The sequence below is a fragment of the Tenrec ecaudatus genome, chromosome 1, assembly GCF_050624435.1.
Source record: "Tenrec ecaudatus isolate mTenEca1 chromosome 1, mTenEca1.hap1, whole genome shotgun sequence".
Classification (NCBI taxonomy): domain Eukaryota; kingdom Metazoa; phylum Chordata; class Mammalia; order Afrosoricida; family Tenrecidae; genus Tenrec; species Tenrec ecaudatus.
This window is the reverse complement of record NC_134530.1, coordinates 9,997,945-10,023,427: the sequence shown is the minus strand read 5'-3', so window position 1 is coordinate 10,023,427 and position 25,483 is coordinate 9,997,945. Positions and strand designations below refer to the sequence as shown.

The 25,483-nt window shown below is 58.9% G+C and overlaps 1 protein-coding gene across 2 annotated transcripts; it reads right to left on the bottom strand.

Moving 5' to 3' along the window:
• On the bottom strand, nt 1-24,508 carry PNPLA6 (patatin like domain 6, lysophospholipase). Of its 2 annotated transcripts, XM_075545972.1 has the most exons (33): nt 24,437-24,508; nt 24,018-24,105; nt 23,770-23,852; nt 23,518-23,615; nt 21,756-21,896; nt 21,495-21,654; nt 18,415-18,495; nt 18,131-18,259; nt 17,686-17,766; nt 17,448-17,607; nt 17,104-17,187; nt 14,885-14,973; nt 14,630-14,797; nt 14,463-14,540; nt 10,297-10,502; nt 10,048-10,179; nt 9,841-9,964; nt 9,497-9,610; nt 9,276-9,351; nt 6,820-6,960; nt 6,583-6,646; nt 6,206-6,374; nt 5,921-6,103; nt 5,692-5,810; nt 5,413-5,569; nt 5,016-5,132; nt 4,867-4,936; nt 4,332-4,448; nt 2,750-3,051; nt 1,479-1,595; nt 1,014-1,110; nt 809-918; nt 1-285 (listed from the first exon to the last, which is right to left on the bottom strand). In XM_075545972.1, exons 1-33 carry the CDS (start codon nt 24,461-24,463, stop codon nt 202-204), a joined length of 3,966 nt encoding a protein of 1,321 aa, XP_075402087.1. In that variant the 5' UTR covers nt 24,464-24,508; the 3' UTR covers nt 1-201. The 2 variants fall into 2 exon arrangements, with proteins under 2 accessions (XP_075402087.1, XP_075402096.1); XM_075545981.1 differs by lacking the exon at nt 24,437-24,508 and having other exon boundaries at nt 24,018-24,429.
• Between the last annotated feature and the right edge of the window lie 975 nt (nt 24,509-25,483).

Sequence of the window (25,483 nt, the reverse complement as noted above, 5' to 3'; positions counted from 1 at the left end):
TTCTAAGAGATGAAGGTTTATTGGGGGGGTCCACTGGTCACGGGGTCCTCAGTGCAGTGCTGCCCCTGCCCTCAGGGGCAGGTCAGTCCAGTGTGTGTGGCCAGGAAGACCGAAGGGGGTCACAGACATAGAAGTAGGAGAGGGGTGAGGGCGCTGGCCCACAGGTACCCCAGCCCTGCTGGGGGGGCGCTTTCGAGGTCTTCAGGGGTCCAGTGTGGAGCTGGGAGGGTCCTGGGGCAGGACACAGCGGTGTCGGAGCAGCGACTGCTCCTTCTCCTTCTCCTCCTGGGGGGACAGGCCAGTCCTCACGTGTCACACATGCCCCCCATCTAACACGTCACCCCAACATACACCACGCAGCACAGGACCCCCACCCTGGGATCCCGATATACCCCACAACACATCACCCCAACACACAGCCCCCAGCACTGGACTCTCGGCTGTGATCCCGAAGCACCCCATCTAATACATCACCCCAACACGCACGGCCCAACACATGTATCACCCAACATGCAACATGAATACACGCCACTCAGCCTGCCCAACATGCATGTCCCAACGTGAGTGCTAGCTAGCCGGTGGCATTTCCATGGCAACTGCAACTCCTATCTCCCAACAAACTGCACCCCAGATTCTCATCATCCTGGTGTCATTTGGGAGCCACTATCCATCAGGTCACGTAGGGCCCAGGGCTACCAACTCTGCACCAATCAGGGGGCGTGTCAGCCAGTGCACACCACCACCCAACCCTCACTAGTCCTGCCCCCCCCCCGCCCGCTGCGCCACACAAGGGCCCACGTGGCCTCACCGTCTCCAAGGGCATGCTGGGGCTGGCCCCCTCAGGGGAGCCACCTTCGTCCCTCGAGCAGTCGGGGCCTGCGTCCTCCTCATATTCTGTCAGGCAGTCCGACTCCTCACCTGGGTCAGGGAGCGGGGCACAGTGAGGGGAACGGCCAGTCTGGCATCTCTGGTCATCGTCCCCCACCGGGACCCCACCTCCCGGGGCCCCTCACCATCAGCACAGCCGTCAGAAACGTAGCTGGCGGGAGGCTCGATCCGGGACACAATCTCCGCCAGGTCGGTGAAGCCGGAGCTGGGGAAGGCAAAAACCTGGGGCGGGGGGACGGGGGGGAGCAGTGAGGTCTTATCTGTGGAAGTCCAGGGGAGATCTGGGGTCAGGTACAAACCCAGGGATATCTGTGGTCGCCCGGGGCTTGGGGAGCCGCAAGTGGGGCACAATAAGCAGTGCCTGGGTGGTGCCAATGGTTAAGCCCTTGACCGCTGGCTGTGGCTGGCAGTGTGAGCCCACTCAGAGGCATACAGAACCGAGGCCTGACACCCTGGACTGTGCAGCTAGGCTTGGGCCCATGGGGAGTCATTGTGAGCAGGACTTGCCTAGCTGGGGACGGGGGAGCTGTCCTGTGTAGGGGGGTGGGTGGAGGAGGAGGGTAGGGGCTCCTGGGGCCTGCCAGACTTACGTCGGTGCGGCGGCTCTCGTTCAGGTCAGCCGACCGCCGGTCTGTGAGCATCTTCTCGATGATGTCGCCGCGGCCCCAGGCCCCAAACACGGCCTTCCCATACTGGAAACCAACATCCTGCAGGGGGAGGCACAGCCAAGGGAATGTGGACACCAGAGGCAGCGATGCCCAGTGTGCTCACCAGCACCGTCCCGTCCCATGCCCCCGTCAGGCATTGCTAACAGATCTCGCCATGTCCTTTCCCACCCAGCCCTGTCCGCTGTGCTGGGCTGCCGCTACCAAGTGACTGGAGGTGGTGCCGGTGTGCAAGAAAGCATGTAAGCAGGTCCGCAGGGAACAGGTGCGTCTGGCCTGGTGCCGCTCACTGTGGAGTTGACGCCAGCTCCCACTCGTGTGACCCACGTACACCAGAGTAGGACTGTGCATCTAGAAGCAGCGGTTCTCAGCCTTCCTCATGACGCGACCCTTTCATACAGGTCCTCATGTGGTGGTGACCCCCCCCCCCACACACACACACAACCATAAGATTATTTTCGCTGCTACTTCATCACTGTCATTTTGCTACTGTGATGAATCGGGCGACCTCAGGGAAAGGGTTGGGGGACTCTCCAAAGGGGTCGTGACCCACAGGCTGAGAACCGCTGTTCTAAAGGGTCCTGCTGGCTGGTTTGCCAGAAGTAGGTTGCCAGGCCTTCCAAGGTGCCTCTGAGTGGACTTGATCCTCCAACTCTTGGTTAGCTGCCAAGCGTGTTGACCATTTGAGTCACTGGGGCTCAGTACATTTACAGATGCAGCCATATCCCCTGCCCGGAGCAGACCTCACTAATCAAACATGGCATGCTTCCCCAGTGAGCCTGGCAATGACATAAAGCATTTCTACCCAAGGCTCTGGGCAGCTTCTGCAAATCAGTTTCAGCTAGCCCAGCCTGTGACACATATTTTCCCCTGATGCACATGGCGCATGCACTGCTAGGTCCCTCTCCCAGACCTGCAGCAGATAATCAAGAATGGATCTCCAACCTGGAAGTGGCATCGGAAATCACTAAGCAGTGCTTCCGCAGTACAGCTCAGCGGTAAAGCAGTTAGTCTGTACAGAGCACAGGCAGGGCCTCCTGCGACCCACTCAGACATTGCTAATCAAGCCCTGTTCTACTGCTCAAGGATCTCAGCTAGAGCTCTGGGATCCTTGCCCTCCGGGTTGCTCTGGGCGGTATGCCCGTAAAGCTGCACCCCCCCGAGACACCAGCACCCTGGCCCGCCCGCTTGCTCACATAGATCTGGTCGAACTTCCCAAAGTCCATGGTCTTGAAGCAGTCAATGGGGGGGCGCAGGTACTCGCAGTAGGAGCTGGATTTGACGACTTCCAGCTGCCGCACACAGGACACGTAGGCCAGGCGGGACTGGATCTCCGCCATGTCTGGGACCTTGACCTTGTCCGCCCAGGGGTTAAACCGCTTCCACAGCAGCCACCAGCCAGACAGGCTGTCCCCGTAGGTGCTGAGGTCTGTCTCATCCTGGCTGCCCACGTCGATGGCGATGACCGTCTTGGCACCCATGCTGCGGGCGATGTCGGCTGTGGGGCCGGAGGGGGTCAGCGGGCTGCTCCCCGCCAGGGCCCGCAGTGGGCGGGGAGTTTGGCCCAGTCCCACAGACACCCACCACATGCAAATGGTCACACAGAGAAACATGCAGACAACATGCCATCATGCAAATGGTATGGAGGGGGAGTGTCACGGGCACCAAGGGCCAGAGTGGGGCGGGGAGGTGGGTGCCTCGTGTCCCTTCCCGTGTGGAGCGCCTTCCTGCCCACCAGCCCCTGGTACCTAGATCAGTGTCTGTGTGTCACTGTGTTTCCCGCATGTCCTCCCCTACCTGGTGTGGACACCAGCCAGGGGCAGGTGTCTATGTCATGTACAACTCCCTACACCAGTGGTTCTCTACCTTCCTAATGCCACGATCCTTTCATACAGTTCCTCGTGTTGTGGTGACTCCCCCCAACCATAAATTTATTTTCGCTGCTACTTCATCACTGTCATTTTGCTACTGTGATGAATTGGGTAACCCCTGTGAAAGGGTCGTTTGAACCCCAAAGTGGTCACGACCCACAGGTTGAGAACCGCTGCCCTACAGCAACACCATGGGCCCTGTCAACAACACAGTGCACAGCTGTGGTCCAGAGGTGGCCCATAAATGGATGGGTGTGGCCAAGTCTCAATAAAATGTTATTTATACAACCAGGCTGAGGCTGGATTGGTGTTTGTGGGGGGGCGGGGCGGGGGGCAGCACACTTTGCAAGCTCCTGGTCTAAGTGGATGTGGGAGACAGGGGCGGGTGGGTGGGGGTTGGGTGTAGCCAGTGTGCCTGTCAGTGCCACTCCAGTGGATGTGGCATGTGAACTTTACCCTGGTCCTCACGTGGGTTGAGGCCTGGCTTCACCAGTGCGTGCCCATGGAGGTGTGAAAGTGTGGGATTGTTTGAGGGGCACATGCACACACCTGGCTCACGCAGACACACGGCCTACTCATCAGTGCGCATGGGCCCCTGGGCACACGTGGCTATGTGCCCAAGAGTACATGGAGCCTACCTACACACACCTGAGAGAAAGCCTGGGTGCCTATGTGTGTACCAGGTGTGTATTCTCGCTGCATGGGCCTGGGTGCGTGTGCCTGTGTACACGGGTGTGCCTGCGTGTGTGGCGTTGCCTGCACACCTGCTAGTGTCTGAGGCAGTGTACACACACACAGGGATGCTCTGTCACGGCACATATCCCATCTGCAGACACACTGTGTGTCTGCCTCTGCCCGGGCCGTGCACGGGTGCGCCGGCCGGCCTGCAGTGCCGGCAGCCACTTGCCTGGCAGGTTGTTGATGTAGCCGCCGTCCATGAGCAGGTGCCCGTCCTTCGGGTCGCAGAGCGGGGGCAGGTAGCCCGAGAGCGTCATGCTGGCACGCACGTATCGCCACAGGGAGCCTGCCCGGTGGGACACACACAGACACGCACAGCCACACTCAGCCACGCGCAGAGGCCCGGCCAGCCCGCTGGGCTCGCTGACCTGGGAGGTTGTTAACGTAGCACCCGTCCACCAGCAGGTGCCCGTCCTTGGGGTCGCAGAGTGGGGGCAGGTAGGGGCAGTAGGAGGCGCTGGCCCGGATGTAACGCCATGCGCAGCCTGCAGGGATGGTGTGAGCGGGTGAGGCGCCGGCCTCGGCTCCCCTCCCCTCTCCCGAGGACAGACATACCTGGGACCTCTGGGTGCATTAGTGGGTGATGGTTAGTGGTCAGCAGTCGGGCTGGGGCGGACGGTCACTCGTGTTAACAACGTCCCAGGCGCTCAGCTGCCCTCCCCGCCCCCCACGGGTGGTCATCAGGGCTGGAGGTGGGAACCCACCGTCTTTGTGGACCCGCATGGCGGACGCAGTGATGTCTGTCGTCACGTTGAAGTAGGGCAGCCACAGGTCCTAGGGGGACAGGGTCTGAGCCGGGTGGCTGGGCCTGGGGGCAGCATGGGGACTGAGCTGGGTTGGGGCAGGGCAGCACCTCGATCTGCTTGTCCTGGAAGACGCGGTGGATGCTGCGGTTGAAGGCGGAGCCCGTGAACATGGAGGTGACGGGGTAGGTGAGGTCCAGCACTGGCTCCAGCACCGAGGTCATGCTCTGGGGACACAGCCTCACTCAGGGACCCTACTCCGGGGTGGGTGAGGGTCCTCTGAGGCGCCATAGGAGGCATCGGTGCCACCCATGAGGTGGCCGGTAAGGGTTCCACCTGCTTGGGGGAGTCGGGGACCAGGATCCCTAGCCAGGAGGTCCTGGAGAAACTGGGGTCTCTGAGGGGGTTGCACTGTGGAACGAGGTGCTGAGTGGGGATTCCCGGCTAAGGCAGGATGGTGTGGGTTGCGGTGGCATCCCAGGGGTGCCCCTCCTGGTACACACACACCTTGGCCCACTCCCGAGCCCGCTGCTTCGTGCGGCTGGCGCTGCGCTCCTCTGCATACAGGGCCCCGATGAAGGAGCCGATGGACGTGCCGCCCACCATGTCCACTGGAACCCCCGCCTCCTCCAGCGCCTTCAGCACTCCGATGTGTGAGCAGCCCCTGGGGGAAGGAGACCCAGTGACCTGCTTGGCTCTACCTCCCCTGCCCCACCTGCCCAGTCACTCTTAGTCCCAGCCCAGGGGCCCAGGCCCCGCCCATGGGATGCCGGCCCCGCCCCTCACCTGGCCCCGCCTCCGCCCAGCACCAGGGCGATGGTGTTTCCGGTGAGCACCCGCGCCAGGCGGGAGAAGTCGCTGTGGCGGTCCGCGCGCCGGGAGAAGACTTTCTCGTAGAGTTCGTGCTGGGACAAGAGCAGGTAGTGCGACCAGGCATGAGGATGGGACCCAGTGGAGCTGACCTTTCCCCCAGCCTTCCAAGCTCCGCCCCCAGTGGGCACGCCCCGCCCCTCACCAGCTTGGCAGGGCTCCGGCGGGAGAAGAGGCGGCGCGGGCAGCGCAGGTGCAGGTGGCCCGAGCACCAGCTGCGCATGTTAAGCCACTCGACGGTGCGCGCGGGGCCCGGGCCCTCCTCCCGGTGCAGCAGCACCAGCTGCTTGAGCGCGCGCACGGCTGTGTTCTCCAGCATCTGCTCCAGCTGCACGGGTGGGGGTGGAAGTCACGGGTGCGGGAGGGAATGGGAGGGTGGGGGGAGGGGCCGAGATGGAGGGCATGGTGTCCGCATGCGGGGCCTGCAGACCTGACCGAGGGTGGGCTCCTGGTCACCCAGTCCCACGATGAGGATGCAGTCAGCCTGGCGAAGGCAGCGGACGGTCCAGGGCGTCAGCGACGTGTCCGTCTGGTATAGGACGATGCGGTGCGCGTCCTCCTGCTGGGCCAGCCACCCCGAGAGCCGAAACTCCTGGATGCTGGGGCAGGGGGAGCGTCACCCTGGGGCTCGGCTGGGTGGCCAGCTACCCCGAGGCCAGGCCACACCATTGCTGGGAGGGGCCCAGGCCCTCACAAGAAATTTCTGCCCACAGGCCAGGTGCAAACTTCTTGGGTCACAGACCTGAACCCATGGGAACAAATGCTAGGCTCCAAGGCATTACCCCCACCCCCAGCTCCCACACACACCTATCCAGTGCAGAGGCCCCCAGACGGGCCCGGATGGTGTCACTGTTGAGGAGGAGGGTGGGACCTGAGGGTAGAGAAGGAAGGGTAGGAGCGAAGGGGTCATGCTCCACCCCACTCCCACACACCAACAACCCACCCAGGAGTCGCCACCTACTGGCCTATGGCTATAAAGACCCTGGCCAATGGCCAGTCTCCATGGTCATGCCCTGCCCTCACCCATGCCCCCTTCCCACTGACCAATGGCTTGCAGGGCATGTTGCAGTTCCAGCGTGAAGGCCACCATGGGCACCTCAGCGCACACCGGCAGCACTGCCACGGTGGCCAGGTTGCTGGCTGGGTTGGTGAGCTCCGAGTGTGGGGGGACGCCCAGCCCCGAGCCTGTGAAGAGACCCCGCACCCCGCCCAGTGGATGAGCTCTGCTGTGCGGTGGGGTGTCCTCTAGCCCCTCATGTCCTGACAGCGGTTCCCTGTGGCCACAGGTCTTCACAGGACCGTGGTGAAGGTCACCCCTCAGACCAGGCCTTCCCCCAACCCCCACTGCAGCCACTCGTGAAAACACCTGCTCATCCAACCACACACTTCAGCCCCATTCCCCACCACCATCCCCCAGCATCAGAGTCCCCACTGGCTTTGGCTTCTTGGTTCAAGTAACAGACAGGATCCCAAAGGCATCCCTTGCCAAGTCGATCCAACTCGGAGACCCTATGGAGTAGGACAGCTCCACACTCGGGGTTTGCAGGGCTGGGCCCTTAATGCATGCCGACGGTCACATCTTTGTCCTTTGGAGTGGCTGGTGGTTTCAACTGCCAACCTCTCAATTGGCAGCCAAGTGTTTAACCACTGTGCCCTGGTGTGTGTGTGTGTGGGGGGGAGCAATCCCTGAGCACAAAACAAAGCAGAAATAACCCTATCTTTCACCCCCCTATTATCCGCCAGCTCTTTGGCCAATGCCTGAGGCCACAGTCAGCCCTCCTGCCACAGGGCAGCCCCAAAGCCCGGTTAAGACACCCTGCTAGGTCCACAGGGACAGGACCCATCACTGGTTGCCAGGAGGCTAGGGGAGGCATGGAGAGAGAGTGTTCCCGGGGATCCAGACTCCTCGGGGTGGGTGGGGCTGGAACGCTCAGGAACTCAGGGTGCTGACAGTCGCTCAACACTGTGACCTTACCGGATGCCACTGGGCCAAAGGCGTTAAAACAGCCCATTTTATGAGCTGTGTATTTTACACAGGGCAGGGATTAACAAACAAACCAGTTTCAAAACAAAGAAACAGAGAACCACTCTGCCAACCACCACCCCCTCCCCAGCAGCTTCCCATCTGAGTAAATCCAAATCCCTTTCCTGACCCCTGCGTGACCCCGTCCTGTCTCCTTTCTCTCCAGCAGCGCCTCAAAACACCCCGGCCCTGGGGGGCCTCATCTATCAGGTCTTGGCTCTTTGTCCTCAGAAAAGCCTCCCTCCTGCCAGTCACGCCCATGGACCCCTGCTTTTGTTCCCCCAACAAAAAACATCAGCATCTGTGCTGCGGCCCATGTGATTGGACTGCATTGTGCATGGAAAGCCCTCTGGAGTTAGCTCACCCCTGCTCACCCCTGCGCCCTGCACAGCACCTGGCACGGAGTCCCACACAATGCCTGGCATGGTGTCCCGCACAGCACCCAGCACATGCAGTTTTTGGGGGGACTCTGAGCTTGGTTTGTCTCCGCCTTCATGGCTGACCCCCTGGGAAACCAGTAGGACAGGTGGCCATTTGCACCTAAGGCCTGTGGTCAGGGAAGAGCCAGGAAAGGGGTAGGCGGGGCCACAGCCTACAAGTGATGCCGCCCTCCATCTCAGGGGAATCCTGGGGAAGGAAGGGGTTACTGGACTGGGCCAGGGTCAGACCACCCTATCTAGAAACAGCTAGGGTGGCACTGAGCCTTGGGGGCACAGTCCAATAAGCACCAGACTGTTAATTCAAGGTGGGTGGTTCCGTCCACCAGCTGCTCTATGGGAGAAAGATGAGGCTTTCTGCTCCCTAAAGATTTACAGCCCTGGAAACTGGAAATGGGTCGCTATGAGTGCAAGTCCACTGAATGGCAGTGGGCTGGGGAAACTCCGCTCCATCTTCTCGTTTGCCCTGGGCCATGGTTCTCATTTCCCAGCAGGCACCAGGAGCAGAAGCCACACTTCCCATCAAGCATTAGATGGTGGACTCCAGCCTCTAGTATGCCAGCAATTTCCAAAACCCCTAGTCAACAGGGCAAGGGCCTGGCCCCAAGGACTCCATTTCCCAGCATGCTCCAGCCCAGGACTCCCACTCCCTCTAGTTCAGGCTATAGACACCTTCCCTGGGCAAGTCCTGACAATCAGAACAACCCTCTCCCTTTGGCCAGCCCCCAGCACCACTGCTTGCTCGCACAATGAGGCCTCCATGTGCCAGAGCAGAACTGCCCCTTGGGATTATCTCACATGCAACCTCTAGGTGGGCTGGAATCACCAAACATTCCGCCTGCAATGGAATTCCGATCCCACCTCCAGCTCAGACCCTCCCCACAGGGTGGTGGTAATGGTGTAGGTGGTATGTGGAAGAGAGAGGGGAGTGGGGTGGGGGGCGACTCCATTTCCCAGCGTGCCCTGTATGATTCAGGCTTTAGACTACCTCTCCCAGCATACATGGGGGGGTGGGGGGGGGTGGCGGGCAGCCCGCTTACCTGGGAAGGGTCCTTGCAGCTGCTGCAAATTCCCGAGAATTTTCTGGCTCAGCAAATGGATGAGGCGGGTGACAACCTGGGGGCGTGGGCGGCAAAGTCCACCCCTGGATCTCTCCAATAGGTTCTTGGGCCCCACCCCCAGGCTCCATCCGCTTACACTCAGGTGCAGATGGCTACCAGACGCCCCACCCACCCACCCACCCACTAGGAAGCACACAAACCTGTGGGTACCTCCGCTTGATGTGGCCCAAGGTGCCCTCAGGGAGCTTGGCCAGCTCCGTGTCGCGCACGGCGTGCACCGTTGTTGCGCGTGGCTGCCTGGTCAGCGCCTCCACCTGTGGGGTGGCAGGCACGACCCAGGCTGTGTGGGCGATGAGGCGCCCTCCCTACTACCGACCCCTGAGCCCCACCATGGGGGTGCAGGGAGCCAGGCCTCCACATCGGGGGCCCCAGGGAGAGTCTAGGATGCGAGTGGAGTCTGAGACTCCACTCACCAAACCACCAGTGACCCCTGAAGCGGACGGTGGGCAAGGCGAGGGTAAGGTTAGTGGGCGGGGGTGCTCACCACTCCGATCAGGTCCCCGCGGCCGTACTCGCCCACCAGCTCCTTCTTGCCGCTGCCCCGCTGGATGACGCTGCGCAGGCGCCCATTGAGCACGATGTAGGTGCAGTCGGAGCGGTCGCCCTGCCTGGGGTGGGGTGGGGGGTTGGGGGATCAGACAGGGCCGGCTGTGGCCTGCGCCAGTCAAGGGCAAGATGGGGCAAGCTCCACCTGTACAGCGCGCGCCCCGCCTCCACCGCCGTCCAGTCGATGGCGAAGTCCATCTGGCGCACGAAGGACGACATCCTGGCGGCCACCGTGTGGGCCGCGCTCAGCACCACACTGGGCTGCGCGCGCATGATCCTGCAGGGCGAGGACGGATGCGGGAGCTGTGGTGGCAGCCCGGACCGGGCAGTTGGCAGTGGGGTGGGCAGCAAGGAAGCCCAGGCATGGGATTCCCGACCCCGGGCCCAGTTTTACCCATAAAAGTCGGACTTGGAGATGCGCAGGAAGGTGCAGTCGCGCTGGGCGCGCAGCGTGAAGATCAGAGGCTCCCCAGTGAGCACCGCCAGCTGGCCCACCAGCTCCCCGGGCTGCGCCACGAACAGACACACGTCCTCCGCCTTGTCGATCATGCGCTGGTACACGTGCAGGCAGCCCCAGAGCACGAAGTGCAGGCTCACGTCCTGTGGGGGCAGGGCCAGAGCTGGACACAGAGGGAGGGGGGCAGCACCCCCCCAGCCACACCCCCGTGGGGGCCACAGGAAAGGTTAAAAGAGGAAGGTGAGAGGGGATGGTGGCTTTGGCTCTCTGAGCTCAGTAGCTCCTGCTCCAAAAAGCTCACAGAACAAGGGCATTAAAAAAGAATTTGCCCACAAAAACTCCATGGTTGTTCAGTGGTCTGGAGGCCCAGGTGTTGCAAACGGTTAATGAGCTTGCTTATCTGCTGAAGTTGGAGGTGACGATCCATTCTGGGGCGCCTCGGGGAAGACATCTTGCCTGGCAATCTCCTCACTGTGGAGACTTAACCACGGAATAACGGCTTATAGGTTTACTGACCACAGGGGAAACCGTGTGTGGGAAAGGATGAAAGATAACTGGAGGCGAGGTGCCCTCCAGGGCAGATGTCACTAATGATCAACAGACTGAGTCCTGAGGAGAGCTCTTGAATTTGTTGGACCCTTGGTGGGTGGCCCAGGCCACAGGCTATAGACAACCAGGACTTAAGACTCTGGGTTTTATTTTTTTAAATAATAAGACTATTCTTTTAAGGTGCACAGCATCCTTCACAGGCCACACCAGAAGAATCTGGATTGGAAACCCCACTGAGCTAACCAGACTTTACCTCAAACACACCTTCAAGAAACTGAAATACGCCCTTGACCTGAAGGCTGAAATACCTCAGTGTGAGATCCAGCAAATGAGGACTATCCAAGGTTAAGGATTTGGAAGTCATTGGATTTAAGTTCAAATCTCTTGCCCAATAAATAGCCATTTAAGATTTTTTTTTTTAAAAAAGCACTTGTTTGAAGAACACGGTGAGGCTGCAAGAAGTGGCTTCCCAGGGCTCTGGCTGGGCTGAAATCCACTTTGCATGGGCCGGGCCAACTGGAGCGCTACAGGCAAATAGTGAAGCTGGACTCCTGCCACAGGCCACCGGCCAATGTGAAGTCAGCTCTCATAGAGGACCCACAGGGCAGAGCCAAGACCAAGGAGTTCTGAGAGGACAGCGGAAGAGTCCATCTTGGTGTCTGCACTTGAATTGGCAGAGGGCTCTGCGATGACCCCAGAAGCCCAAACAGCAGAAGAAGGAAATGAATATATATATTATATATATTAAGGCCCGTGTAAGGCAGACCCTGTCAGAGAAAGAAGAGCAAAGATTTCCCACTAACAGGCGCACTGGGATAGCAGGACACAGCACCCTGTCAGAGGCAGAGACGGGGCAAGGCCTGGGGGCTGAAGCCATCCTCTGAGTTCCGCCTGCCTCAGGCTTTCCTGCAGAAGAAGTGCGGTAGGGGCTGTCCTGTGGGATCTGACTCAGAGCAAAGCCTGCGAGCCACAGACCCTGGTCCACGCCTGCACCATTCCTCGCAATCGCCATGTTGGCGCCCATGGGTGCAGCTGCCTGCGGGTACCCATCTTGTCCAGGGCCTTCCTCTTGCTCCCTCACCCGAACTTTTGTCTCCGGAGACGGTGCCCTCCTGATAACATGGTCAGAGTCTGGAGACAGAGCCTTGTCTGTCTGACTTCCAAGGAGCAGAAGTTCCGAGCTGTCCTTCCCTCGAGGACAGATTTGTTGGGTCTTGTGGCAGTCCGTCCGTGGGGTTGTCAGTCCTCACCCAGACGATCCAATCGCACTGATTACCTTCAGTGCGACTTATTCACCATGCAGCTTCCACATGGGTATGAGGGACTGAAAATCCCAGGCCTTGGGTCACAGGCACCTGGGTCCCTTTTCCCAACCCTGCCAGTGTGTCATGCCGTCTTAGTTCGCAACTGCTGCTTTTATGGACATTGGTGTGGACCACCCCTGACAAGATGCAATCCCTGATTTCAATCTTTTCTCCACTTAGCAGGATGTTGCTCATTGGTCCCGCTGGGAGGATTTGGGGTTTAAGTTGAGATGTAGTCCAAGTGCTTCAAGTCTGCGCTTTCAGCAAGTTAGGCATTACCTGCATCGTGCAGGTTAATAATCGCGATCCCCATGATAAATCCTTCTTCATACAGTCCAGCATCTTGAATTACTTGCTCAGCATACACACTGAACAAGTATGGTGACAGGCTACGGCCCTGACGCACACCTCTCCCAATCTTAAACCACGCCGTGTGTCCTGGGCCATGTCCAGGTCCCAGCTGAACACAAGGATGGTGTTCTGGAATTCCTGTTCTTCACCACGTTGTCCGTAGTTTGTCATGACCCAGACTGTCCTCTGTCTTTGCATTGTCGATAAAACACCAATAAATATCTTTTAGGCATCCTCTGCCTTCAGCCGAGACACACCTGACATCAGCAACATTCCTCACTCCACCGCCCCTTCTGAAGCCGGTTTGAATTTCCGGCGGCTTCCTGGCAATGAACCACTGCCCGTTTTTGAAGGATCTTCAGCAAAATTTTACGTGGTGTCAATTGTTCAGTAATTTCTGCATTCCGTTGGACCCCCTTTCTCTGTAATGGGCACAAACATGTGTCTCTTATCAGTTGGTTGGCCAGGTAACGATCTCCCAGTTATCTTGGCTTCAGCACATGAGTGTTTCCAGCGCTGCCTCCATTCGTTCTGTTAGCTCCTAGGGTCTGGGCAGCTTTGGCTTCTTGGATACCATCGGTGCTGGAACACACGCTGCCTCCTGAAAGGGTTGGCAGTCGGCCCGTTCTTTTTGGCACGCGGTGACTCTGGATTTCTCCCTGTTCTTCTTTAGATACTTCCTGCACGCATCCACATTCTGCCCAGGGGCTCCTTCAACAGTGCAACTCAAGGCTTGAGTTTTTCCTTCGGCACTTGAAGCTCGATAGACTGGACTTCCTCCAAACTTCAAACAAACGCAAAACCCACAAGCGCTTGTGCCTTGAAGGATGCTATGAAGACAGTGCATAGACAACCCAAAGAATGGGAGAAAACATTGGCAAGTCATGTGTCCCCACACGCAGAACTGCCAATGTCCCCGGGCAGTCTCCGCCAGAAACTCCCCTCCTGTCTCCTGTCTCTGCCTCCCTCAGTCCCTCCTCTGTCGGGAAGTGAAACGACCAGGCAGACTCGGAGAGCGGTTGCCCTTGAGTAGAACTGCTCCACGGGGTTTTCACGGCTGTGACCTTTAGGAAGCACAGTGCCAGGCCTTTCTTCCGAGGCACCCCCTAGGAGGGTTTGCACCTCCCATCTTTCCACGGTTAGTCTGGTGCTTAACCATTTGCCCCAGCCAGGTCTGAGTTGCTTCTGGCTCTTGGGAGCCCCCGTGTGGGCCAGAGTGGAACTGTGCCCCATGGGGTTTTCAATAGATAAGGCTTTTCTTTTTCAGAGGGAGCTCACCAGGCCTTTCTTCTGAGGCACCCCTAGGTGGACTTGAGCTGCCAACCTTTCAGTGCATGGCAGAGTGAGTCCCCTGCTGCCACGCCCTGGGCCCTTCATCCTTTCACACCTGTAGTGTCTCAGAGCTGAGTGTGTCACTAACTGGGCCAGCGACCTCGAGGAGTAGGGAGCAGGGTCACTCATGCTTCCAGTGGTCACAGGATGAGACAGGACTGCCACTTCGGCCCACCCTCACCCTCGGGCACTACCTGACCTCGGGCAAAGCCCAGGTTACTTCTGCTCTGTGGGCCTGTTTCCCAGCATGAGTACGGACGTGTGAGTTTGGATACAGTCCCCAACCGCTCCTGGGTGCTGCCCCTGAGGCCCAGGTGGAGGCCCCGGATGAAGCTGTGTGTCTGCCAGGGCGCCCTGCCGACCAGGTATGCCAGCCCAAACTGAGCAGTTACAGGTGGGAGGCAGTAAATAAACAAGATCTAGGAGCTAGAGTCCTGAGAGGAGAACTTCAAGGCTGGCAGGTCAGGGGTAGGTTGAGGGAAGAGGATCCACAGGGTAAAGGCTGGGGGTGGTGATCAGTGGCAGGAGGACAAGGGTCAGAGGTCAGAGAATGGGGCTCAGCCTCACCTGGTCCCCCTGGCGGGCAATGATGGTGCCGGCTTTGGCATGATGCAGCAAGACCCGGCTGTTCAGAAGAGAGGGGTCCTGGGGAGGGAGGGCGGTTGAGATGGGCCCAGCCAGGCCTCCCCTGCTCCCTCCCTACAGCCCCCCGGGGGGCCCTCCCCACTGCCCACCTCAATGCGCATCAGCTTGGCCAGCTCCCGCTTGGCAGCCTCAATGATGCTGCTGGTCTGGCGGCCTTGGTAAGGTCCGAAGGGGCAGCCGCCGGTGGCCGACTCGTCCTCGCAGTAGCTGTACTCGCAGGCACCGGCCGGCTGCTCTCGGGGCTCCTGAGTCGGGGTCTGCCCAGGCAAGGTCTGTGACCACCCTGTCCTGGGGGTGCCCCCCCAGCCCTCCCAGCCCGGAGGAGAGGAAAGGGCAGGCTATACCCGGGCCGGGGCCTCCTCCTGCAAGGACACTGAGATTCGGCCACGTTCATAGGCCATGTCGAAGTCGGAGCGGGGGCCGCCCTGCAGGCCTGGGAATAGGAGGGGAGGACGTAAGTGCACAGACATGACCGAGGGTGACTAGACCCCGTCTGAGACCACCCACTCGGCGCCGTGGTGGCTCAGTGGTGGGGTTCTCACTGCCCATGTGGGAGAACCCCATGACCACCCGGCTCCCGGCTGTGCATGTCTGTCACGGGAGGCAGGCGTGTTGTGGTGCTGCTCAGCGGGTTTCAGCGGAGCTTCTAGACTCAGAGAAACCAGCAGGAAAGGCCTGGGAATCTGTGTCTGAAAGCTAGCTAATGCAAACATTATGGGCCACGCTGGTCCAACCCATAACTGATCAGATAGCTGGTGAGGGCCTGGACGGTATTTTGTTCCACTGCGAATTGCAGTCACTGTATTTGGGAGCAGTTAACCACAAGCCAAACACCATCCCCAGCAGACATGACTAATCAATGACTGCGCTCGCCCTCCGAATCCTCCTCTTGGAAAGCTCCAATGGACATTTCATGCTGACAGGGGTGGGGGTGGGGTGTTCAGCCTGCCCTCACTCATAAGGAGCACCCAGGAATTGAGAGTGGTGACTGAAGCAGTATAGCCTGGCCTCCTGGATCTTCGATTCCAGGCAGCATGCTCTCTTCAGCGGTCTTAGGCCCAGAGGAGCCCAGTACCCTTACTGACCCATCTCTCCCTCTCAAGAGTTCCATGGGCTGGATGCGGCCACCCTGCTGCATGCCCTCCAGGACCTCCAGCAGAAGCATGAGGCCGAGGCATCAGATTCTTCGAGCAGAGATCTGTCCCCTTCTGCTTCTACCTCCCACCCTTCCAGGGCTTTCCAAAGGAGACAGATCCAGTATCTGCAGACTGGGTCTGCGACTCCAACAGACTCCAAAGCATTCCAGTCCTGATGGCTGGGGCCCACCAGGGACAGGGGTTTCCCACGAACCCCACACTGCTGTCCCTGGGTAGAGCACGGCTGAGGCGCCAGGGACCAAGGAGGCGCTGCTGCTCCCCTCCTCTCCTCTCCCACCCTGGACTGTCCCCGCAGCAGGGTCTGTAAACCTCAACTCTACACACGCGCGCGCACGCACACACTCAGGCCTGCACAGGCTGCTGTCTCCTCCCCCTTCCACTCCCTTGGTGGGGCTGCCTCCCTCTCAGGCCAGTGCTGGATCCTTCCGAGGGGGTGGGGAAGAAGCCCTGACCTGACTGCAGGCCGCCTTCTAGGCACTGTCAAGATAGGCCCACACAGGGGCCAAGCAGGGAGAGGCAGGCTGGACACTGATCCTTGATATTAAAAATCTCAAACCCCCACTCCAAAAAAGGGGAAAAGAACCCCCCCTCCTCACAGGTGGGTGAATGCCCCTCAAGGGTTACCCACAAAAGACACCTAAGATTTGCTTCTTCCTGTTTCCTTTTCCTTCTTGTTTCTGTTAAGTGTCCCAGTCTGTGAAGCAGAGGAGTGGGTGCACAGACAATAACTGATGCAACGGTTTATCGGGGATGCGGGCAGGAGGTGGGGAGGACTCGGGGAGCAAACAATGAATGCGGGAAGGGAGAGGCAGCGCTAGAGCTGATTGCGATGCTGCATCTACAGTTCCTTAAAAGCGACTTGACTGTGGAAGTATATGACATGTGGAATTGATACGGAAGAAAACTACTGGAGAAAGGGAAGCCAAAGTGGACCACCGGCCAGCATGGGTGCAGGAGTTAGAGTTGTTGCCTACGGGGCACTGAGTCGATGTTCATGGTGGTGCAGCAATTTGGAAAAGGACAACCATCCAACGGTTGTCCAACAGGAAGAATATTATCACGGCAGGGAATTACACATGTAGACGTTGTTGAATTGGAGAACGTTTTGTCGTGTATATTTTTGCCACAGTTGAAAACAAAATTACACGAATAACCATGAGCACAAGGAAGAAGACATGACCTAACATTGACTGTGGTCAGGATTGTACAACTCTTCTCGATGTGACTGAACGAGTGAGTGGCATGACGTGTGGGTGAAGAGCCAATAAAGCTGTGCCAACAGGAGACACCTGAGGAAGAGCTGCCACTACGTCCACTCACAGATGAGAAAGTCGAGAGTGGGGGCAGCAGCCCGAGGGATGGCCTGCCCCTGCCCCTTCGCCGCCCAACCCCTCCCAGCTCCGAACCTGAGATGTCCACAGGCATGGAGATGCAGCGGTTCAGTAGGGGAGGCGGGGGCGCTTCCAGGGAGGTAGGCTTAACCGGGTCCCCTGGGGGAGACACGAGTTCAGGCCCAGCTCTCAGAATCTTTTTGGAGTGAGGATTAGGGGCTGGGGAGCTGATGGGGGCCTAGGCAGAGGTCAGCTTGAACCTTCAGGGAGCAGAGGGTCAGAAAGAGTCTCAGGAGACCAGGGCTGAGCCCAGGATCCCTGGAACTAGGCACCCTGCTGGAGCTAGGGGTCCTCTGGGGAATAGAGAAAAGCAATCTCCATGGGTCTGGAAGGCAGAGAACGGGAGGAGTCTCAGGTACCTGCCGGCCCTGGCAGTGGGGCTCCGGTGGGGTCGGGAGGCCGGCCAGGGGCCTCCCTGGGTTCCTCAGGCGCTGAGGCACTGACCCGCTTGGAGCCCCGCACCGGGCTGGTACGGGCCGGGAGCCCCGGGCTGGGGAAGAGCCGGAGCGGCTGGATCTCCTGGGGCAGAGAGCAAGCATGTGGCACAGGGCCAGTCCGGGGGTTGCCCTCAGCCCCCAGGGCTCGCCCACAACTCACGTGGCTGAAGAGTTCATTGGTCAGACCCAGGTAGTTGTGAAGGGCCAGGAAGGTGACCCGCTGCAGCCGAACCATGATGATCTAGGAGGGTGGGGGCGGGGCCGGAGCAGGGGCAGTCAGAGGTGTGGCCAGCAGGGATGGGATGGAGGCGGTGGGCTCCAGAGAACAGGGAGGGTGCCCCATGGTTTAAGTTGGGACCCAGAATTAGGGGGCAGGGCCACCAGTGGGGTTAGGCCCTGGGCGAAGTCAAGGCCGGGCACAGTGAGGGGCGGGATGCATGGGGGGTGGGGGGAGCCCAGAGGAAAGCAGTCTGGGCAAAAGTGGAGAAAGGGGCTGGTGGGTGGGGTGAGGGCAGGGCTGGGAAGCCCAGCTGCTCCAGCTTGATAAGTGGTTGTGACTATGGGGGTGGGGAAGGGGCGGGTCCGCCGGGGGACAGGCCCCTCACCTGCACCACGCGCACGAGGCTCTCGGGGTACTTGGTGAAGACAGCGGAGAAGGCTTCCACTGGCAGCCGCAGCACCGTGGAGTCCCGAGCCGCCCGGGCAGACACTGTGCGCTGCGGATGCTGGTGACCCTGGGGGTGGGGAGGCCTGTGGTCAGGGACACCCTCGTGGCCCCTCGACCATCCTGACCCCTGACCCTTTTAGGACCACCGACCGGCAGGCTCCAGGGCCAAGGGGTCCAAGGTTTCTGGGGTGACCTCCAGCCCTGAACAGGTTGGCCACTTACAGTGATGACGTCCAGGATGCTCAGAAGGCTGTTGACGCTGTCCCCGGGGACCACTTCCTTCACCACGCACTCCTTCCCGTCCTGAGAAACGAGGACCACCAGCAGTGAGGGCCCCATCCTCTGACCCGCTGGCCAGCAATGGCCCTGCAGCCCACTCAGTCCACTATCTGCGAACCAGGCCTCTCAAAAGTCTGTCAACCACCTCTAACTTCATGTTATGGACTAAAGTGGGTCCCTTTCAATACATGTAATCCTAACTCACCCCTGTAACCATGCACAGGAACCCTGGTGGTGTCGGGGTTACGTGCCAGGCTGCTAACTGCAATGTGGCAGTTCAAAACCACCAGCTGGCCCGAGAAAGAAAAACGAGGTTTTCTATTTCTGTAGTATTACAGTCTCGGAAACCCACAGGGGCAGTTCATCCTGTCCTACAGGGTCACTATGAGTCACAGTTGACTCGATGGCAGTGAGCGTGGTTTATTTTCCTCTTTTCTGTACCTATACACCAGGTCCTGCATGGAAATAGGAGCCGTGGGGTCACTGCTGGTAAGCCTTGGGCTGCTAACGACAGTGGTTCAAACCTGCCAGCCGATCCTCAGGAGAAAGATGAGGCTGTCTGCTCCCGTAAAGACTTAGTCTCCAAAAAAAAAAAAAGACTTACAGTCTCGGAAACCCTGCATAGGAATCAACTTGATGGTAGCAGGTTGATTTTTGAGTGGGAAAACAGGGGCTTTTCTCTGCTGTTAATGGGACCAGAGCAGAGCTCGCCCACTATGTACCACGGAGTCGATGCTGACTCGTAGCAACCCGATAGGGCAGGGGAGAAATGCTCTTGTGATTTTCCAAGACCGTGACTCTTTACAGGAGTAGAAAGTCTCGTCTTTCTCCTGAGGAGTGGCTGACGGTCTTGAACTGTTGACCTTGCGGTTAGCAGCCCAAACGCATAACCACTACACCACCAGGGCTCGCAGAGCTGAGCTGGGTGCGCCCCATGTCTCTGGGTTAGAGACCAGAGCAGACACAGCCACGCAGCCGAGAACACACAGAGGAGAAGGGGCTGATGACGGAAACGGGTGAATCTGTACACCCCGGCATCGGCAAGGGCAGCCCCGGCAACTGTAGCCTGCCACAAAGACCGAGCCACCCCAAGTGCAGCCTTCCAGCCTGCAGAACTACCAGACAACAGCTGCCTCCGTGCAGAGCCCCCCTCTCCTGAGGTGTCTCTTCCATGGCAGCATGCATAGCTAGGGCTTTCTACGCATTTGTCAACACCCAGAGGACAGGAGGGGTCCACTACTTGCTCTCGTTCGTTTGTAAGGATGTTTCAACATCGGTTCGGTAACTGTAACAAATGCAGGGGCGGGGGCAAGACAAACAATAGGAGACAGGGGAGGGTGGGGAGGGAGCTATGGGAACTCTCTGTGTTCTAGGTACAGAAAGCAGCTCACACAATCCAGCCCATTGTGTGCGGCAAAACAAACAAATACCGGGAAAGCAGGAAAACCCGGGGAAGAGTCTGTACTGAGAATATTTATGGGCCACGTTTCTTTAAAACTGGGGTTCCAGTGCAAGGCCGGCAGCTCGCCGGCAGAAGGGCCAGGTGGTCTGCTTCCCCACGCTGTGGACAACCCCTCGGACGGAGACCAGTTCCACGTGGACACACACACGGTGTTGCTCTGAGTCCGACTTGCTAGAAACCGGGGGTGCAGAGGGGCCAGGAACACAGAGAGGGGGGCACAGAGGCCAGACATAAAGCCGGCCAAACAACCGCTGAGGAGGTCAGGAAAACTCCCACCGGACAAGCCTGAAGTTCCAAAGACAAGCTGAGTGCCACGGAAGGGCCTGGAAAACACGATGCTGGGTGAAACTGGCCATCACTAGAAGGTCATAGAACCCCAAGCGCTGGGGGTGGGAGGCATGAGGAGGGCGAGGCGCTGTTTAGGGGGCACCCAGCTGCGTGGAGTGCGGCGGCGGAGGAGGGTGGGAATGCCCGGGAAGCATCAAGAATGGCCTGGGTTGTTTCTGGGGACAAAGCCGCGAAGGGCCACGTGTTCCGCTACGTGTATTCTTGTCACTGCTGTCTGTCATCGTGGAGCCAATTCTGACTCAAGACCACCTGTATTTTCAAAGCTGTGTGTGGCCTTTCAGCCGTTGAAGGGCAGACTGCTCCTCCACGGCCCCCGTGGCCCCTGTGCACTCCCACCTTTGGGCTGGACATCAAGGGTCCGTCACCTCCCCCCCCCCAAAAAAAGGACCTCCTTGTATGTCCTCAATGGCAATCACCATCCACAGGTACCAAAGGCTGCGCAACCTCTTGTACGTCTTTTAACAAAACACGTCTAACTTGTTGACCAGAAAGACCGGTTCTGCAAACATTCAACCAAGTCACTATAAAAAACTCAAAAACTAAAAATATATATATATGAAAATAATAATAATTTATAATTTATCAAGGGTTCCTGAGGGTAGGAGTGGGGGAGGGAGGGACAAAAGAGGAACTAATATCAACCAAGAGCTCAAATAGAAAATAAATGTTTAGAAAATAAAGATGGCTAAAAAAAAAAAAAAGAAAGATGACAACATTTGTACAAATATGCTTGATATAATTGATGTATGGATTGCTGTAAGAGCTGTAAGAGCCCCAATAAAATGATCTTTTAAAAAATTAAATAAAGTTAAAAAAACTCAAACAAAAGGAACACACAAGGAAAAGCAGAGGTGAAAGTGTAAAGAGGTGGGGCAGCTACACTAGATTCAGGGATGCAGAACCACCAGAACACAAATGCTGAGAATGCGCCACAAAGAACATAATCAGTTTCACTGAGCAATCTGAACACACAGTAACATATTACAGAGGAGGAGATGAAGGAACCGAATACTCTGAGGGGGGATTTCCAAAATAGGCCTGAGAACATTCACGATCATTTCATTCCATCTTTTCCATCAACTTTCTGAAAGCTCCCAATATGTATTGGGACAAGTAATAAATAGAAATCAGTAAACCTTGAGGGTGTGGAAGCACCGGTCCTGTGGACCATACCACTGCCCACCCCTGCTGCTCTGACGGGCCGGCCACTCACCGGGCTGGGCAGGCACAGCTCCAGCAGCCCATCCTGCACCACGTAGATGCTGGCGTCCGGCTGGCCTGGACGGAAGACGTAGTCCCCCTGGGTGAGCCGCTGGAAGACCATGTGTCGACAGAGCTCTAGGAAGAGAGGCTTCTCGAAATGGCCCAGCACCCTGCAAGGCAAGCGGGTAAGGGAGGCAGGAGGTCAGACCGGCCTCAGTTAGCCCCATAGCTGTCCCCTGACCCACTCCCACCTGTCTCTGCTGCCACTGACCGGACGTTCTTGAGCATGTAGAGCACCTCGGAGGGCAGGTGGGAGTTGGCCAGGTCACCCTCTGTCAGGTCAGCCTCCAGCACAGCAGGAGGGGGCTCCTTCCGTTGCAAGGTGGGCGTCTCTTTCTGGATGCGCAGGATCCTGGTGGCAGGAGGCGGTGGGACAGGGGGCAGCAAGGAGGGGTTAGCAAAATGGTGGCTTGCTACCAACTTTCATAAATAAAGTTTTGCCGGCACAGGGCCATGTACATTCATTTCTGTATCATCTATGGCTGCTCTTCTGCCTCGTTCAAATTGTGGGCAACAAGAGCCTGTGGGGTGTGCAAAGCCTAAGAGGCCTTTTGCAGCAAACGTGAACCGAACCCTAACAGAAAGCCCTGATCCTAAGTCCCCGAGACAGACCCTCAAGGGAGCCACATGCCATAGACAGCCTGAGACAGCCTCCTTTGTTGTTGCTGTTGTTAAGTGCCATCGAGTCGGCGCTGACCCACAGTGGCTCTGTGCCCAACAGAATGACATGCTGCCTGGTCCTGCGTCATCCTCGAAGTTGCTCCTGTGCCTGAGCCCATGGCTGCAGCCACTGTGTCCATCCATCTCCTGGAGAGTCTTCCTCTTTCTCAATGACACCCCCCACCCCACCCAAACACACACACATACACACACACACTTTACCAAGCATGATAAGCATGATGTCCTTCTCCGGGGAGTGGAGACAGATTCCCTAGTGGAGGCAGATCCTAAGGGAGCTTCCATGTGAGGAGGAGACTCCAGACATCACCTCTGGCTCTTCTTTCCAGGCCAGAAAGCAGCCCGTGCCTGTGATCCTTGAGCTAGCCCTCCCCCTCCTCCCAGAAAGTCCAGGCAGAGACCTCTACTCATCGTGAACCAGAGGAACATTCCGTGACTGCTGAGACGGGTGCTCTTCTAGGAGCGTCCCCTCCCCACCCCCACCCCCACACCCGAGATGGGAGAAATCCAGGTCGGTGCCTCTTTTAGCCAGAGGGACCCTTCTGACCACCTTTCCTCAGACCGGAGAAAGAGCCCTGAGAATGGTCCCTACCGGAGCTCCTCCAGGCTGTGCAGATGCTGGACACGATCTTCCTGCCGTGGGGAGGCCTGAGACCCAGTCCCTCAGGTTCCCCACCAGGGAGGCCCTGCACCGAGCCTTCCTTGCCAGGTCTGAGGAAATCCTGCACGAGCAGCTAGCTCTGTGGGGCATGGAGTCCCTTGAGGACCCTCTAGCATGAAGGCTTTCTTAGACCCTGGATGGGAAGCGATGCCAGAGCCAGCTCCTGGGTTAAGATCCCCTTGGGAGCCCTTCTCCTCAGAGGCCCTGTGCTGAGGATTGAGATCCCTGACATATTTCTTCCTGTCTTTCTGGTTCAGGAAGATCCTGGGGCTTTCTCCTGGGGCCCAGCACCCTGAAACAGCCTCCTCAGTGTAGGGAGAATCACAAGTTCATGGGATGAAAATGCAGAGATTTGCTGGGACAATGAATTCAGGGAGGCATCCTGGAATAAATCCCCTGTGAGCAGACCTCAGATAGATATAACTGGTGTGGAGTTCTGCGACAGTCCCTTAGAAAACAGTGCTGGAAGACCCTCTCTGATGTGGAAAGCCAGTTCTCCAGGCAGCCGGTGTGCAGTTCACAGGCACATCCCTTGGTGTCGGTGGGCCAGTGGGAAAGCCTGAGATAACCCTGGGCCCCTTCCCTACCCCCCCCCCCCAACCCCGACACACACGCACACTCGGCACAGCCTTACTTCTTGGCAATGTTGAGCATCTTAAGTTTCTTCTTCATGCGGGGCCGGGAAGTGGTGGACACTGAGGTGTCCACCAAGGAGGAAGTGGACTGTGACACCTAGGATGGTAAAGGACGGGGGGATGGGTCAACTGTCAGTTGAAGAACAGGAGAGCCAGGTGTCAGGGCTCTTGGAAGCGTCTGGGAAGGTGCCCAGGAAGTGTCACACGGAAAGGGCGGGCGCTCAGTGCCACTCCAGGCGTCCTGAACTCACCTTCCGCATAATCTTCCGGCCATAGAAAAGTACTTTGTCCCTCTTCCGGAACCGATACCGGGGGCCTTCCGGGGCTGGGGGTTCTGAGGAGGGGTGGGGAGGTGGGCTCTGAGCTCTGGCCGATTGTACTCGGGCCCCGGGTGGGAAGGCGGTGCGCACACCCAGCAAACCCCATCTCTACGAGCCCCAGACCCTAGCACCTCGGCTTCCCACCCGCAGCCTCCCCGAGGGGCCTTCCAGGTCCTCACTCTGCACTCGCAGCTTCTGCACCAGCAGGAGGATGAGCACAGCTGTGACCAGCACCGCCACTCCGGCCCCGATCATCACGCCCAGCACCTGGGGCACGAAGGGCACTGGCTGCGGGTCGCAAGGCCGCCCCGCGAAAGCCTCCATGGGGGCCGGGACGTCCAGGTCCCCATCCCTCCCCGCCCCCGGGGAGGTCGCAGACAGCTCGGGCCTCGGTGTCCCCATCTGCAGAATGGCCCGGTGCAGCGCCCTCCCCGGGGGCCCGCCGCTCTCCCCGACACTCGGCAGCCCCGAGCTGCAAGCCGGGAAGAGTAGTTCCGCCCGAACACGCGCCGCGGTATTCTCGCGAGACCGCAAACTACGCGGGCGGAGCCTGTCGGGAGTTGTAGTCCCGGCGGCACCGCACACCCGCGAGCCTCACCATTCCGGTTTGCAGCGGGGCCTCCATCTGCGGCTTCAGAAAGGTCGGTGGCGGGAATGGCCGCCCGGAGCCCTTGGAAAGGAGAACGCCCGAGGAGCTCGCGCAGGGCCGTCTCTCTGGGTCCGGCCCGCCCCTGCCGGAAGCCCCGCCCTCTGCGTACCCGCGGCCGGAGGCCAAGGGTCAAGGCCGGAATGAGGGGCTCGGCGGGTCGGCGTCGGAATCTAGGCCAGGGGTGAGATGGATCCGCCGGTCGCTAGCTCCTTCCCCTGCTCAACCGCCTGAACAGCCGCCCCACCCGTCCAACCCCGCCCTGGGGCCAGAGGGCATGTAGGCATCTACTGTTTGCTGCCCACCCACGCGCAGGGCCCCGCAGGGCGCAGTCCCCCGCACGCGCTCCCTGGGGACCCTCCTGGGTCGGTCCCTCCCTGGCCCTGTGCCCTGCAAGGTTGATCCATCGGGACCAACAGCCCCGCCCCCGCCCCCCAGGAATATGGAGCCAAGGGTGAGATAGTAGCCAGATGCCGGGATCCTGACTCAAACCTGCCACGGGGAAGGGGTGGGAGTCCTGCTGGGGGCTCCCAGGGAAAGGGGTGGAGGTCCTGCTGGGGGCTCCCACACTAAGGTTTGTGGGGCGTTACTGGGGCCTTGGAGAGGTCCGCGGACGCTTAGAGTGGGCTTTTACTGGTTTACGTCCGAGAAGGCAGAAAGAGTTCAGCACATCACCCTGGTAACTAAAAAACCGGGGATTCACACCCATTCATTGGCTCCTGGGGAACAAGGCCTGGCGATCTGCTTCCCTAAAGATTACAAGCAAGAAGACCAGCAGCATGAGGACACCCCTCACCCGCCCCCGCCCACGTTGCTGGCAACGTTGTAATTACTGGGCTGGGTGGGGGTGATGTAAGAGATGCTGGAGTGCACAAGACCACTGTTGGGGGAAACAAACGACTGCTCCTGGAAGACCCCTAGGGCCTTTGGGATTTGATTGTGGATCTGGGGGCAGAGTCGGCGGCTCCCTGGACCGTGTAAAGATGGAATATTACGGAG

What these genes read in the sequence shown, in the direction of transcription:
- PNPLA6 (XM_075545981.1), bottom strand. Translation starts at nt 24,240, where the DNA reads ATGGGGACACCGAGGCCCGAGCTGTCTGCGACCTCCCCGGGGGCGGGG. An exon ending in GCTGCAAGGACCCTTCCCAG is followed by an intron (nt 6,961 to 9,275) that starts GTAAGCGGGCTG and finishes GTCTCTTCACAG; the next exon opens with GCTCGGGGCTGGGCGTCCCC. An exon ending in GGGCTCGGGAGTGGGCCAAG is followed by an intron (nt 5,133 to 5,412) that starts GTGTGTGTGTAC and finishes CTGTGTCCCCAG; the next exon opens with AGCATGACCTCGGTGCTGGA.